Genomic DNA, 16409 nt, shown 5'->3' on the forward strand with positions numbered 1-16409 from the left:
TTCAATAGCCGCAGCTAAGTCCCATAATTTAGTGCTTAAAGAATAAAGATTAAAGGCGAGCTAAAATTTATAATTAAAAAACACATTGTCATATCATTTAGTATAAAATTTAAAATTCTCGACCAATCCTAATTATATAAACCACAAATTTAATGAATGTGGAATTACTCTTTAAAACATCTGCCACAATGTGAAATAGAAAATGTTCGAAATATTTTTCAAAGACGTAATTTGACCTATTTTTACCATTTGCAAGTCTACACACATGTCTTGAACCTTTGTGGTCAAAACACACAACTCTTCTCTTGTGTGGACTTACTGTGGAGGTCCATCTTGTACTTGGTGGATTCTCTATTTCTTTGAAACTATTCTATCTCCCCTGTCCTGTGCACTTCTTTTTTTTTTCTTTTTCTTTTTGGCGAAACAGTAATAATCATTGTGCACTTCTTCAACATAAACTTTTTTTTTTCTGGGTAAATTAGGTGATAAAAGACGAGAACACCCTCATTCAGAATACACTAGAGGAACATATTATGTAGCGAGGGGCCCCTCCTTCCTCGAATTCAGCTTCAAACCTTAGACTGCATATTATCATGCCGCTCGTAAATGTACTCAACTTCAACGGAAGTTTCGCTACATTTAATAATTTGACATGGTAAAATTATACACGGCATGAGTTTGCACTAAAAATTTATGGATTCAAGTTGGAGCTTATCGGATTGAATTGGATTGAATTAGATTGAATTGATAATTGGTGGATTTATTAGTCACTCGTTAAGGTAACAGTAACGGGTCGTTTCGCGTCAATAAGATAATCATTTGTTTGAATCATTAATAAAATTATTTTAATATTTATTTAAACATTGTTTGTAGTTTCTAATATTTTTCAATTTTTAAATTTAAAAAATATTTTATTTCAGGTTTCTTTAGTTATATTTAGTATTTTTGGTGATTTTTATTGATTTTTGTTGTTGTTTTAAATTCTTTTATTACGGGTAAAAGGTTGGTCGGGTTGAATTGGGTAGGGGTGGGCATGGTTCGGTTTGGACCGATTTTTGCCTCAAATTAGAATCGATCTGATACTATTCATCCGGTTTGATTCGGTTCGGTTTTAATAAAAAAATTTCAAAAACTGTCCTGTTCGATTTGAACCGATTTCGGTCCGATTCCGATTCTGGTTCAGTTTTGAACCAGATTATACAAATTATTTTTTTAATACAATTCTCAACTGAAATATTATTTTTTTACTTGAAAATTAACAAATTATTCAATTTCATATAAAAAATAAATATTAAAGTGAGAAAAGAGAGATATTTTGACATTGAATTTGGATAAATATTAGGTTTTTTTTAGTGAAATTAAAAATATAGCATTAAATATAAATATATATTGAAATTATATATATTTTTAGTTTCACCGGTTTGGTTCGGCCCGGTTCAGTTTTTGAAGACATGGAACCGGATCCAGAATCGGTCCAAACCGGTCCGGTTCGATTTTTGACTCTTTGGTCAACTTGGTTTTTTTCCAGTTTGATTCAGTGCGGTTCAGCTCGAATTTCCGGTTCGCCGGTTTAAGTGCCCACCCCTAGAATTGGGTGCTTAATGGGGTTGAAGTCAAATCAATATTTGTCATCTTAATGTTGTCTAGTGTCAACCCTATAAGAAAGTGAATCATGTCGGATAGGATCCAAAAACGAAAACATCAATCTTTATAATAAGCTTTTCTTATACGGAATATTATAAAAGTTATTAAGTTCGAATTATCATTGCGGAAATAATAAAAATAAATAAATAAATTATTATTTTCGTACTCATTTTTTTTAACAATGTTACCAATATATGTAGCTCGTATTGAAAAAAAAAAGAAATAGAAGAAGAAGAAGATGCATGTAGCCATTGAGAAGCAACACACATCCCCTTTGATGGTGAGCAATCTGATCAATTTGGCAAATGCAAATTCTTGATGGGTTCACACCTCCATGTCTTGCACTCTAGCCCATGCGATCACCACTTTTTTTCATACTTTAAATGTATTTTAGTTTCTACAAAAATAAACAATCATTGTATCAAAAAGACTAATTTCAACCTGATGTGCAAAATAATAGTATTTTATACACGTTGCTGTTGCTTGTGAAGCAAATATAGCCTTTTGGTATTTGGGTATTGCTTCTTTATTCATAAAACAGAAAGACATTTACTTGTCCAATGCAAAAAAAGAAGAAGCAATAATTAAGTCAAATTGAGTATGTTTTCTCATGAAGACACATTAATAATAATAATAATAATAATACATGTTTTTGCATATGGTTTGGGATTATGGGAAGCACGTGAGATTACTTTTCACGCATGCGAAAAGCAAGTGAAAAATGCCACAAACCAAAAATTATTTAATAAAATTCCCATTATTTTTTAATCTATATCTATATATATAAAGCAAAAGGCAGAGAATGGTGAAACATTCAAAATACCAGAAAATGCCCTTGGTTAATGCAAACATTAAGAATTAAAATTATTAATTAAATGAGGATAATATGGTAAATTCACAATTTTTCATAATTAAAAAAATTAAAATTAAAAGAAAATTCAGATAATGGATCATATTTTTATGGAACACAACTATCCATTATCTTTTTTAATTCTAAAATAAATTTAAATTTTTTTTAAAAAAACCTCTCGCAGGCGCAGAAGCGCGTGCAGAGAGGCTAGTATATATAAAGCAAAAGGCAGAGAATGGTGAAACATTCAAAATACCAGAAAATGCCCTTGATTAATGCAAACATTAAGAATTGAAATTATTAATTAAATGAGGATAATATGGTAAATTCACAATTTTTCGTATTAAAAAAATTAAAATTAAAAGAAAATTCAGATAATGGGTCCTATTTTTATGGAACACCAATATCCATTATCTTTTTTAATTCTAAAATAAATTTAAATTTTTTTAAAAAAAAACCTCTCGCATGCGCGGAAGCGCGTGCAGAGAGGCTAGTTAATATTAAACCTTAAATTAAAGAATGCAGCAAAATGGACAAATCGTATTCTTTTTTAAGAATATTTGAAGTTTTTGTATTTGATATCAAACGTTAAAATGCCACCGGCCAAAAAAGCTAACGTGCGCCGTCCGTTCCGGCTCCGCTGAAAAAAATTCTTAATCGTTATATAATTTTTCAGATTAAAAAAAAAAAAAAAAACAACTTTGTTAAGAAACAACGCCTTGGAACCTCATATTCAAAGCCGCTGGTCCTCCTCCTCCCTCTATTTTTGGCTTTATAAAATGTTTTTCATATTTGGGAACATTCTCTGGACGTCCACTTACTTTAACTTTTATTATTTCTTTAGATGTTAAAATAATCATTTCCCCTTTTTCTTTTGGCCAAATGCAACATATTCTACATGCCTACTAAAAAAATAACTTATTGAGTATGAGAATGTTTTAACGATGCCACTTTATGCATCTTCTTAGTTATTATTTGTACTTTAATGGATTAGATGACATTATTTCCTTTTCAACAGAAAATTGGGTTATTTATCTCTTTTAATTCTCAACAATACAAGCGTTGTGCACTTTCACACAAAAACAAAACTGAGAAGTATTCTTTTAAAGACTTTTTTGTTTTTGTTTAAGTTGAATATTACATTTGTTACATAAAATTAGGAAGTACTTGAGTGATGAGTGGATATAAGGATTTTTATTTTTTAAACAAGGATATAACAACAACAACAACAAAAATGTGTTGAGAAATTCTAGAATTGCATTTATAATTCAATTAAAAAAGTCACTAACCACAAATGACCTTTAGGCCATGTTTGGCATACCTCCTTAGATTGGCTTGGATTGGACTAGGAAATGAGACTAGAGAATCTGGTCCTACAAAAAACGCTTCACTCGCTGGCACAAAATAGAGAGCTCTGAAGAGGTGCCGCTAAATAACGAAGTCGCTATCGAGTCTGCCTTTCTCTTCGACGTTGCTCTGCTCTCCTCCTTTCTCTTCGACGTTGCTATGGCTGCTGCTGCCTTAACTAAACAAACACAGGTACAAGTGGTGCCTTGGTCGTGTTCTGTCGGAAAAACAAAACACCCAAACTCAAATTCTCATCCAACTTCAATTTCTCAATCAACCATCCAAAAAAGCACACTCTCAGTCTCTCAAATCTCCAATTGCACCTTTGGGTGTTGACATTTCTGAGAGAGTGACATAGTTTGGGAAAAATTCAAGGGATGAAGAATTTGGATTCTTGAAAATAGAAGAGGATTAATGGTGGGCAATCCAATAGGACCCCATCATCATCACCATCATCCCCATCTTGTTTGTTTTGTTCATGTTGGTCAAAATTCGATGGCTTTAATTAGAGGCAAAGTGGGGTGATAGGGAGAGAAGAGTCATGGTTGTGTTTATGGAAAACATGGCCTGTGTGATTTAGGGAGTTCGGCAAATGAGCTTGGGGAGGTAGGAAAATGGGTTTGAAGAGGATCATTGGTGAGGTGACGGAGAGATGAAGGAAGAGAAGATATTTGTGGTTTTCTTTCATTTTTAAATTTCAAATATTTTATTATTTTAGCTTAAATTTTATTTATTAATTGTATATATCTACTAAGATGTTATTATCTAGGTTTTTTACATTAGAATTTAATTATTGTTTTAATTATTTTTAAAACATAAATAGCAAAAATACACTTGACAATAGCTCACATATTATTATTTTAAAAAAATATTAAAATTTTAGCCTTTAAAAAAAGGTCAGAATCCCTAATTAAATTTAATTATTAAAATAATTTTTTTTTAGTCCGACATAATAGGTCTTTACTATTTTTACAATCCAGCTTCTTAGTCCGATGTAGCACCAAACGTAAGTCAGTACTTATTCCAGCTTAAGTCAATCCAAGCCAATCTCAAGATTTAGTCCAATCTATAACCGTCTGCCATACTAAACGACCCATTACAGTAATGGAGTAATTTAACATCAAAATTAAGACAATCTGGTGAGCATCCACTAACGATCACGCATGATCGAAGAAACTCTGACATAAACATTCTAATTAAAATTGCAAACTCAGAATAATCGAAAAGAAATAAAGCTTGAAAAAATCAAGCCAAAACAATACAAATAAAACCCTCACAAAGGAGAGATGAAAAACTCTCACAAAGGAGAGGTGAAAGGCTCTCACAAAAGGTGAGGTGAAAAGCTCTCACAAAAGGTGAAGTGAAAAGCTCTCACAAAAGGAAAGTGAAAACTACACAGAGAACCCAAAAAGTGTATGCGACTTATTCCAAACATAAAGAAACTGCAAAAAGGATGGTGATGGATATCCGAAGCCGAAACACGGGTGGAGATCCGATGCCGAAACATAGCCGCATGTGATGGTTGGAGGAAAATCATAACAAAATGAAGACAAATAGGGGAAACCTTCTGTCTCTAAAAATGGGGGAAGAGGAGAAGGAAGGAAGAGAAGAAGGGATAGGGAAGGAAGAACAACGGCTTCCTCCCCTCAAAGTGAAAACGACTCTAAGAGTGTTTTTTGGGAGAGAAGGATATAACGAATTCAAGTTGAAGGAAATTCTAAACTAGAATGAAATGTCATTAGAAAAGCGCATGATTAAATGAATTTCCTTATTAAAAGCCAACTATATGTGTCATGTATATGCTTATAATGACATAGGACATGTGTGGAAGATGAAAAACATTTGGCAAATAAACGTACATGTTTGATGTTTTTAATAGGTATCTTTAGGTGTAAGGAGTTTGTAGTTCAAGTGGTTAATCATATTTACTCATGCACTTGAGGTTTTATGTTCGATTCTTTTAAAGACCAAATTATTTAAGAGTAAAATTAAAAAATTACATATAGAAATGGGTCCAATTGCATCTTTATTTGTTTCAAGCACCATATGGAGTAATTAACGCAAAAAATAGTGTCAAAATATTTTAGATGAACATGGTGCTTCAATAAAATACTAAAATGACAACCATCAATTGAGTGGTCAAATGATTTTAGATTCAAGTGATTTTTTTTTACATAGATGATCTTTGAAGGAATACCTAAAAAATAGACGTTTGGATCATTTAAATACAATATGGAGTGAGCCCTACAAGGTAACTATCAATTGAGTGGTCAAATGGTTTCGTATTCAAATGATTTTTTGAAGAAATACCTAACAAATAAATTGTTTGGATTATTGAAACTCGCCTCTCCGCACGCGCTTCCGCGCCTGTGAGGGGTTTTTTTTAATAAAATTTTTAAAATTTATTTTAGCATAAAAAAAGATAATGGGTAGTTGTGTTCCATAAAAATATGATCCATTATCCGAATTTGCTTTTAATTTTAATTTTTTTAAATATGAAAGTGTGAATTTACCATATTATCCTCATTTAATTAATAATTTCAATTCTTAATATTTTTATTAACCAAGGGCATTTTTTGGTATTTTGAATGTTTCACCATTCTCTGCGTTTTGCTTTATATATAGAATATAGATAATAATTTCGATTCTTAATGTTTTAATTAACTAAGGGTATTTTTTGGTATTTTGAATGTTTCACCATTCTTTATCTTTTGTTTTATATATAGATACAATACAGAGTGAGACCTATAAGATATCCCTTGCATAAACTTATTTGAGCAATACTTGAATTCGTTATATAATTTCAACTCTCACCTACCATTACCATCCTTATAGCCCCAAAAAAAAAACAAAAAATCCATTATTATTCATAAACTAAATGCAACTCATTAGTACAGTATTATTGACTGCAATTTAATAGTCATATCAAATCGCAAAGGACCCACTAGTGTAGTGGTATGAAGTATTTACTCCCTCGCAAAATCCTGTGTTTGAGTCCTAGCATCCGTGTAGTGTGTGTGAGTTTAGTATGCTATCGTCCCTCTCAATAGGAAAGGTCCTAAAAAAAAAAAGTCATATCAAATCAGTACCAATTCTCTTATTCCTTTGTATGGCAAGACAGTGACATTTAGTTGTGAAGAAATTTGCACTCAAATCACCACACGACAATCTAACTACTAAACAAGGAAGGCATATTATCTTGCGAAGGAAAATGATATATCTTCAAGAAGTAACTTCTCATATTTGTTTATACATCCATTGTCCATACATGAGAATGAGAGTGAAGGAAATTGGTTTTAAAGCGTACACAAAGCTCCATTTGAAGAATATCATGCTGAATTTCGAAATCCCATTTTCACTTGACTAGTTTCATACATTTTTGGAAAAAATTATTCAATTTTACTATATAACTTTTGCTATATTTTTTTTAAAATCTTTTTTTCTTTTTATGATATATATTTCCTTAATTTTGTTTTGGTTAAGAGTTCAACTCAATGTATGAGTTAAAAAAAAAAACTCAATGTATGAGTTTAAAAAAAAAGACTCAATATATAGGTGAGGAAAAGTTTTACTTTTGTTTTCAAGAAGGAAATAATTAAGCATTTGAATTAATTACTTAGTTCAAGTTGGTTCGATTTTACCTCCATCGAAGTAAAATTCATTTTTGTGATAAAAAAAGAAGTGAAATTCATTTTTGAGATAAAAAGAGAAGTAAATTTTAAATTTGTTCTAAAACAAAATTATAAGTGCTGGTGTGTATCACCCTTACTATCAAAGTGCCATACGAGTTCAAACCTAAGACTACTAATCAAGAAGTCAAATACTCTTTTGCAATGAACTAGCCCTTATTGGTGAATTTATTGAATTTCTAAGATGGAAGAAGGTTGTGCATTCTCATAGACTTTATTATTATTATTATTTTACCAACTCATTTATCTAGCGTAGGTAATATACTAAAAGGAGTTTCTTTTTCAATATACAAAATGTATTTTAATTTGCAAATGATCTATTAGTGTAGTGGTTTGAAGTATTTACTCTCTCAGATAAAATTTTGGGTTTGAATTTTAGTATTCGTGTAGTGTGTAAGTTTAATATTCTATCGTCTCTCTCTATAGGAAGTGTCATTAAAAAAAATGTATTTTAATTCAAGGAAACCGGAATTTTTTTTTTTAAAAAAAAAGAAACGATATCCAAAGGATTTGAAGGACAGTTTTGGATTTATACATTTGTTTTCTTACTGCCAAGAGAGATTTGGTTTACTTGACCGAGGCAGCAGATGACAGAAGAGCCTCACCCTACAATGACCTCTTTGGTCTAAGACGTCATTTCAAAGATACAGTAGGGACAATGACGTAAATGCGCCGAAATCATTTAAAAATCATCAAATTATAAAATATAAAAAAACCCCACTGCTATATTTGTCGGTATGCGTGCCACATAAACTCTCTCTCTCTCTCTCTCTCTCTCTCTCTCGCTTTTTTATTCTCCACTGTTTCTGCTCAGCTCAGATCACTGTCTTTTTAGCTCCCTCTCTTCCTCTCAGAAAATAAACAAACAAACAAATCTCCCCATAAATATTTTTCTCACTGGAAAGTGGCAAAAACTTTTCTCTCTCTATGATGATTATGATTAGGGTTTCACTCTCTCTTCTTCTGGATTGTCTCCTCCTACATCAAGCTCTCTGATGCTTTCACCCACTGGCTCTCTTTACCCAGAGAGAGCCCCTACTTCTTGATTACTCTCTGTTCCTTCCCTCTCTATGATTTTGAGCTTTGTATTTCTGTTTAAACCAAAGGTTGCAATGTGTAACAAGCTTTTATTTATTGTATGAAAAAAAAAACTAGATTTTTAGCTGAAAAAAAAAAGGACAGAGATTGAGGTGGTGGTTTTGAAAAAAAAGAGTGGGTTTTGTGAGTTTGTGTCATTTCTTGGACCTTTTTTTTTTTTTTTTTTTTCAGAAATAGAAGGAGTGGGTTTCAGTTCAAAACAGCTAGAAATTTGGCTAAGCTTTGGTTTGTAAATTTTGTTTTGTATTCAAAGTTTCAGTTATAGCAACCAATAACAGAGCTTTGAGAAAGAGAATAAAAACAGACTTTAGTTTGTGTCTGTATTGTAGCCAAGACCCCATTTTGGGTCTTCACCAACAAGTAAGCAATTGCTGTTGCTGTTTCCGCAAAAGCCAAGAATCTTCTAGCTCAAAACCAGTCTAGCTCGTCCGTTTACACTTAATCTCTCTCTCTCTCTCTCTCTCTCTCTCTCTCTCTCTCTCTATCCTAAGCGGACGGACTTTACAAAGGCAGAGAATCTTTAACCTCCTTCTAAAGCCTAAAGAAAACCAAAACCAACTAGCTCTTTAAAGCTCTCTCTCTCTCTCTCTCTCATTTTTTGTTGTCTATATTTGGTTTGAGATTTTGTTGATTTTGGGGTTTTGGGAAAATGGCTATGGCTGTGGCTCACCACAGAGAGAGTAGTAGTGGGAGCAGCATAAACAAGCACCTTGATGCCGGTAAATATGTACGTTACACTTCTGAGCAAGTTGAAGCTCTTGAGCGAGTCTATGCTGAGTGTCCCAAGCCAAGCTCTTTGCGCAGGCAACAACTGATCCGAGAGTGCCCCATTTTATCAAACATAGAACCCAGACAGATCAAAGTCTGGTTTCAGAACCGAAGGTATGAACAAGTCGTTTTGGGCAACTGGGTTTGTTTGTTTTTTTTTCCTCATTCTTTATGCTATTTGGGCACATAAAGTTTCTTGTTTAGGTGATTGAAAAATTGGGTTTGTTCAATTCCCCAGTTTGATTAAGTTCAACATATATATATATATATATTTTATCGTTTTAAATTTGGCTTGAGATTATGCATTTTAGGTTAAGCATGGTTTTTTCCCAATTGGGGTTTTAATGGAAAATCTAGGTGGGGAATCTGTGGTTACGGGCTAAAAGAAGGGGCTTTGTTTTTGGGTATGCAGGTGTAGGGAGAAGCAGAGAAAAGAGTCCTCGCGGCTGCAGACTGTGAACAGGAAATTAACAGCAATGAACAAGCTGTTGATGGAGGAAAATGATCGACTGCAGAAACAGGTCTCTCAGCTTGTGTGTGAAAATGGGTTTATGCGTCAACAATTGCATACTGTAAGTATATGTTTGTTTTCTTCTTTTTTTCTGTATTTAGTGTTCTCTCCCCCCACTTCCTTTCTTAGTCATCGATTTTCCTGTGTGTGATTATCAAAGAATTTAAGGAAAGAATTCACCTTCTCAGACCAAAAAGTTCAAAGAATTTTTTTGTTATTATTTTTTTAAGCCATTATCTGGTTGGAATTCTATTTTGTCCTTTTGCAGTCTTTCTTATTGAAAAAAAAAAAATACTTGCCTCAAGTTTCATGTCTTTGTTTAGTTCTTTTTGACACTGGTACATTTCAGTCACATTAATTGCATCTGCAAGTTGTGCATTTATTCAAATTAAAGGACGTAGTATAGCCAACCGAATTACACTTAGTACTTGCTAGAACTTTGCCATATTGGACCGTTTGTAACCTCTAAGTGATTTTCTCGTAGGCACCAACTACTGATGCAAGCTGCGACTCTGTGGTTACAACTCCTCAGCATTCTCTCAGAGATGCTAATAACCCTGCTGGGTAATTCCCACAACTAGTGGAGTTCTGCTTTTCCTTTGTAAATATTTACTGCCATGATGATTTTTTTGTTGTGCATGATCTAATCTTTACTATGTTTTTGGCAGACTTCTCTCCATAGCGGAGGAGACCTTGGCAGAGTTCCTCTCTAAGGCTACAGGAACTGCTGTCGATTGGGTCCAGATGCCTGGGATGAAGGTTGCTTCTTCTTTTTGATATTTGGAAAATACTAGTTTGTGTTTTTTTTCTCTACCTTATTAAGTTTGGACAAGCTGGAATTGTATACATTGTCGTTCATCTTATGGGTGCTGAATAATCTTGTTTAAATGTTATTGCAGCCTGGTCCGGATTCGGTTGGGATCTTTGCCATTTCACAAAGTTGCAGTGGAGTGGCAGCTAGAGCCTGCGGTCTTGTAAGTTTAGAGCCAACGAAGGTAAGAGTGCACATCATTATTTTTGCTACATCTTTGTAGGCAGTTTATTTTCCATGTGATAAGGTTTACAAGCGATTGGGATTTGAAATTAACTATTCATATACAACAGATTGCAGAGATCCTTAAAGATCGTCCATCTTGGTTCCGGGACTGTCGGAGCCTTGAAGTTTTTACCATGTTTCCTGCTGGAAATGGTGGAACTATAGAACTTATTTATACACAGGTGGATAAAAACTGTTCGAAATTCAGAAAATTAAACCTCCTGATGTTTGTTTATGCATTTTGTTTTGAGTAATAACTAACATTTAACTGCTCCAGACATATGCTCCATCTACATTGGCTCCTGCAAGGGATTTCTGGACTCTAAGATACACTACAAGTTTAGATAATGGCAGTTTTGTGGTAAGCATGTCTGTTGTACATTGTGTTGCCATAGTTTGTGGATATCTGGCTATTGAATAGTCTAATTGGTAATCTTTCTTTTTTGTTTTTTTTCCTATTCCTGTAAGTGGAGATCTAATGTGCTCTCTACATGTTTCATTGTCTTTTTGTAAGGTATGTGAGAGATCTCTTTCTGGTTCTGGCGCTGGCCCAAATGCAGCTTCCGCTGCACAGTTTGTTAGAGCTGAAATGCTTCCAAGTGGTTATCTGATTCGACCATGTGAAGGTGGAGGATCAATCATTCATATTGTTGACCACCTGAATCTTGAGGTCTGAATTTTGGAAATTTTCTTTTCTTATGTCTCTTTGTTGCATAAGAAAACTCAATTGTTTTTCATCTTATTCCAGGCATGGAGTGTGCCAGAGGTTCTGCGACCGCTTTATGAATCATCCAAAGTGGTAGCACAAAGAATGACTATTGCGGTGAGTAGAATATAATTTATTCAAGATTCAATATATTCTTCTCTGCAATTTTGATTGACATGCATATCAGCATCTTGAAAACGAATTATGAGTTTTTAGTTTAGCATATAGTGTATGTTTCCCGAAGCATAACATAATATTGCCCCAAATCAATGTAAACAATGTGCTTGATATTTGTGAGATCGTTGTCAACTCTCATGATGTATGCCTTTATATACGAATCAAACACACCCTGGAAAATAGAAGTTCTCACCAATAAATCCATTTATCTCAACAATGCTGCTGTGATCCTATGTTAATAGTACTTATGGCAGTAGAATCTTCCATGTCAAACTTTTTGTTGTTTGTCTTGGACTAGACATGTCGTATACAAAAACATAGTACATATCTTATCAAGTCGAATTCTTTTGGGGTAAAATATAAACCCCTCCTTCCCAACCGACAAGATGAGTAGCTATGTCAAGAATAGAAAAAGTACTGACTAAACTTTTTTTATGAAGGCATTGCGCTATATCAGGCAAATAGCTCAGGAAACAAGCGGTGAAGTGGTGTACAGTTTGGGCAGGCAGCCAGCTGTTCTGCGAACTTTTAGCCAAAGATTGATCAGGTGGGGTATTGTTTTATCTACTTATTTTATTTAACTGTTATAGTTCAGTCACCTCTTTGACTGTAAATGAGTGTTGTAACCACTCATTGGCTTTCTCCATAGAATTTTTTCTTCTTTTGAATTACCTGCATGTCTTCTTGTAGAGGGTTCAATGATGCTGTCAATGGGTTCAATGACGATGGCTGGTCATTGATCAACTGTGATGGTGCTGAAGATGTTATAATTGCAGTTAATTCAACCAAGAATTTAACTACTTCGAATCCTGCTAATTCCCTTGCATTACTTGGAGGAGGTGTTCTCTGTGCAAAGGCTTCCATGTTACTCCAAGTAAGTCTGGAATTTGACCGTCATCAAATTTAAAAATGATAGTTTGTGTGTTGTGATCTAGGATGCATTAAATTTCTATTCTTCTGACATTTTGAATGAGGATATATCTCTGCCTTTTGAACTCAATTATGTTGCTTGAATCCTGGCCTGTGTATATTTTCCCAAAGAGCCTGACCTATGATTGTAGAATTTGAGTTGACTATTCTGTGTTGGGAAATGTCCATGATTCTTCTTGCATCACCTGTGGTTTTTTGTTTTATGATTAGGCATTGAACTCTTCTAGGTAGGACCTGGGTTTCAACTTTGCTGTCACCTCCACATCTATTAATGTCTGTGATGCCTGGTTTTTTCTGTTCAAGTCGAAGTGCACGTTTTTCTTGAACTTAATTGGATTTTTTGGTTTGATCATCATGAATCTGGAAAGTGGTGGTCTTTGAATGTTTGAGAGGTTATATATTTTGTTTTTAATCTAATGAGATCTTGTCATGTGTTTCCTTTTTCACGCCAGAATGTGCCCCCTGCTGTGCTGGTTCGCTTCTTGAGGGAGCACCGTTCAGAGTGGGCTGATTTCAATGTTGATGCCTACTCTGCTGCATCTTTGAAAGCTGGTTCCTATGCTTATCCAGGGATGAGGCCAACAAGGTTTACTGGCGGCCAAATTATCATGCCACTTGGCCACACAATTGAACACGAAGAGGTAGGTTCTCTCAATGATAATTATTATTGTTTTTTATTTTGCTATGAAATAGTACATCTAACAGGGTAATAGTTGCAGCAAAGTTTTTGTTGCATTGAATTGAAAATATGTTCTACAAGAGTAGTACCCTCCTCTCCCCCTTGTTCTAACTTCTAGTTTTCATTCCAGTTGCTTGAAGTCGTTCGACTTGAAGGCCATTCTCTCACTCAAGAAGATGCCTTTGCATCAAGAGACATTCATCTCTTGCAGGTGCTTCTTGTTCAGTTATTTATATTGGTTGTTCTTTCAATATCTTGGTTTGTTTTTGTTGGACAATATCTCAGGATTGTCTTGATATATATGTGAGGAATTTTACCATAATTATGTTCCAGTGTCATGTGCATACCTGGGCGGTCTCACTATAGTTTGGAATGGTATGGGAATGGGCTAATTGTCAAACCACCTAGTTTAATTTGGTTCTCAGGTTGGGATTGGGAATTTGGGCAGATTGGTTGGTCTAGGGTCGTAAGTTTGGGTAGTTAGGGGTTCATATCTGCTCGTGTATTGATCAATGGAACATGTCTTATTTCCTATTGACAGATATGTAGTGGAGTGGATGAGAATGCTGTTGGAGCCTGTTCTGAACTTGTTTTTGCTCCAATTGATGAGATGTTCCCGGATGATGCTCCATTGGTTCCCTCAGGTTTCCGCATTATCCCGTTGGATTCAAAAACAGTTGAGTTTTATCGTGCTTCACCTGAGTTTTACCTGTTTGATTTGAACCAACTAAACTGATTCATCTATTTTTGGATTCAGTCTTTGGGCCTTACTAGCATTCATCTTAATGTGTTATTCCCCCCTTCCCCAACGCACTAATGTCTTGCTTATGAATACAGAGTGATTCAAAGGATACATTGGCTACACATCGAACATTAGATCTGACATCCAGTCTTGAAGTGGGATCAACAACAAACAATGCAGCTGGAGAGTTGTCTTCGTTTCATAATACTCGATCTGTGTTGACGATTGCCTTCCAGTTTCCTTTTGAGAATAGTCTACAGGAGAATGTGGCAACCATGGCACGCCAGTATGTTCGAAGTGTCATTTCATCTGTACAGAGAGTTGCGATGGCTATATCTCCATCTGGACTGAGTCCGTCCCTGGGGGGACCAAAACTATCTCCTGGCTCTCCAGAAGCTCTGACACTGGCCCACTGGATCTGCCAGAGCTATAGGCAAGTTCTTTTTTGAATCCTTAAGACTGCATGTTCAATCTGTTAGGAGACATGCCCGACCAATTTACCAATTTGGCTTGGCAGTGATATACAAACACATTAAAGTGAATTGAGGAGAATCATGCTTGAGATGCTCGCTCTGCATGCAGAGAGGGCTTCAAGAGCCTCTCTTCTGACAGGCTTCTTTGATACGCCATCTAATATTTTTTTAGTGTTAGCTATATATGTTTCTTTAAATTGTATACGCAAATAATTTATGTCTCAATTCTTTTCTTTTACCCTTTCAGTTTTCATGTTGGGGCAGAACTGCTGAGACCTGATTCCTTGGGCGGCGACTCAATGCTGAAACATTTATGGCATCACCAAGATGCCATTTTGTGTTGTTCATTGAAGGTACAAGTGCAAAGCCGCTGACAAAGATGTTAAATATTTTATATCGACTCCCATTAGCATACGAATTCAGCGTGTCATCAGGTTCAATAATTTCTGGAGATCATAATCTGTGGAATTGTTGTTGGTTTTGCAGTCACTCCCGGTTTTCATCTTTGCAAACCAGGCAGGGCTCGACATGCTCGAGACAACATTAGTTGCCCTTCAGGACATCTCGTTGGATAAGATTTTTGACGAGTGTGGACGCAAGACGTTGTGTGCTGACTTTGCTAAACTTATGAATCAGGTGAGTTTTACATCAGAATTATCCGTATATTATTTCCTTCATCAAAATGTCTGGCTTTCTGTTTGTTGATTATGGATGCTTGGAAATACTTTGTTTAAATGTTTGAGCTTTGAGTTTCTTGTAAGCCATCATATGCCATCTTCCATTTTACCTTCATTTTTTATTATCATAAATCAGCAAAGTAATGTACACCTATGAAAAGCATGTGAACTTATTTGTCCAGAGAAATTTCTCTTTTAACCTTTTTATTTTCCTTTATTAGGGATTTGCTCACTTGCCAGCTGGCATTTGCATGTCCACAATGGGGCGCCACGTGTCATATGAACAAGCCGTTGCATGGAAAGTACTTGCTGCAGAAGAGAACTCTGTTCACTGCCTTGCCTTCTCCTTCATGAACTGGTCTTTTGTGTGAACATTTTAATTATTCATCCATAACCACCTTTCTTCCACTTGATTATGGAAAAGAAGTTTGAGAAAAAGAAAAGGAGAAATGTGGAAATGGAAAAGAAAACCAAAAGTTTTGTAATATCTTTCTGTACCCCTGCCCCAGGTTTGCATCATATTAATTTAATTTAATTTTTATTTCAAGCAACCAAAATTTCCAAATGTTCTGCATTTCTGTCCACCAAGCAAGAAACTATGTGGTTGTTGACGTGCATTTAAGTGGCGAAGGTACAAAAGACCCACCGTTTTGTATTTAATTTCTTTCCCATGAACAGGTCTTGTAGTTCTAGTGGTAAAGAGTGTTTACCTTTTCACTCAAGTCCGAAGGTCCTAGATTCAATTCTCCCTTTGGCTTGTATAAAATAAGAAAAAAAGGTTTGAGTTCCAAAATAACCCAAGAAGATGTGGATAGGGAGGGAACGTGAGTGGTTAACTTTAGTTTTGAAGGGAGACTTTTGCTTCTTGTGGTTCAATGCGCTTGAGCTCACTTATTACCTATTTCATATGTTTCTTGTAGTGCAAGGATTTGTGTGTCCTCCAAATGATATGGCCACAGGCGCGCAATGTAGGTGTTGTGAGATTTTGTTTGTGTACTTTAGAGAGACAAATGAATAATATTATTCATTTATTTCATGTACCTATTACCTATTTGATGAGACATAAAAAAAAAGAGTATTAC

The 16409-nt window shown here is 34.8% G+C and overlaps 1 protein-coding gene across 1 annotated transcript; it reads left to right on the forward strand.

Moving 5' to 3' along the window:
• LOC18773641 (homeobox-leucine zipper protein REVOLUTA) lies at positions 8305–15884 on the forward strand. The gene is made up of 18 exons (XM_007208028.2): positions 8305–9510; positions 9809–9968; positions 10392–10471; positions 10576–10666; positions 10807–10902; positions 11012–11125; positions 11221–11304; positions 11458–11613; positions 11692–11766; positions 12267–12373; positions 12517–12700; positions 13209–13397; positions 13566–13646; positions 13977–14111; positions 14273–14610; positions 14898–15003; positions 15137–15286; positions 15549–15884. The coding sequence occupies exons 1-18, from the start codon at positions 9278–9280 to the stop codon at positions 15696–15698; spliced, it is 2529 nt and encodes an 842-aa protein (XP_007208090.1). The 5' UTR covers positions 8305–9277; the 3' UTR covers positions 15699–15884.

This window comes from Prunus persica, chromosome G6, assembly GCF_000346465.2.
Source record: "Prunus persica cultivar Lovell chromosome G6, Prunus_persica_NCBIv2, whole genome shotgun sequence".
Classification (NCBI taxonomy): Eukaryota; Viridiplantae; Streptophyta; class Magnoliopsida; order Rosales; family Rosaceae; genus Prunus; species Prunus persica.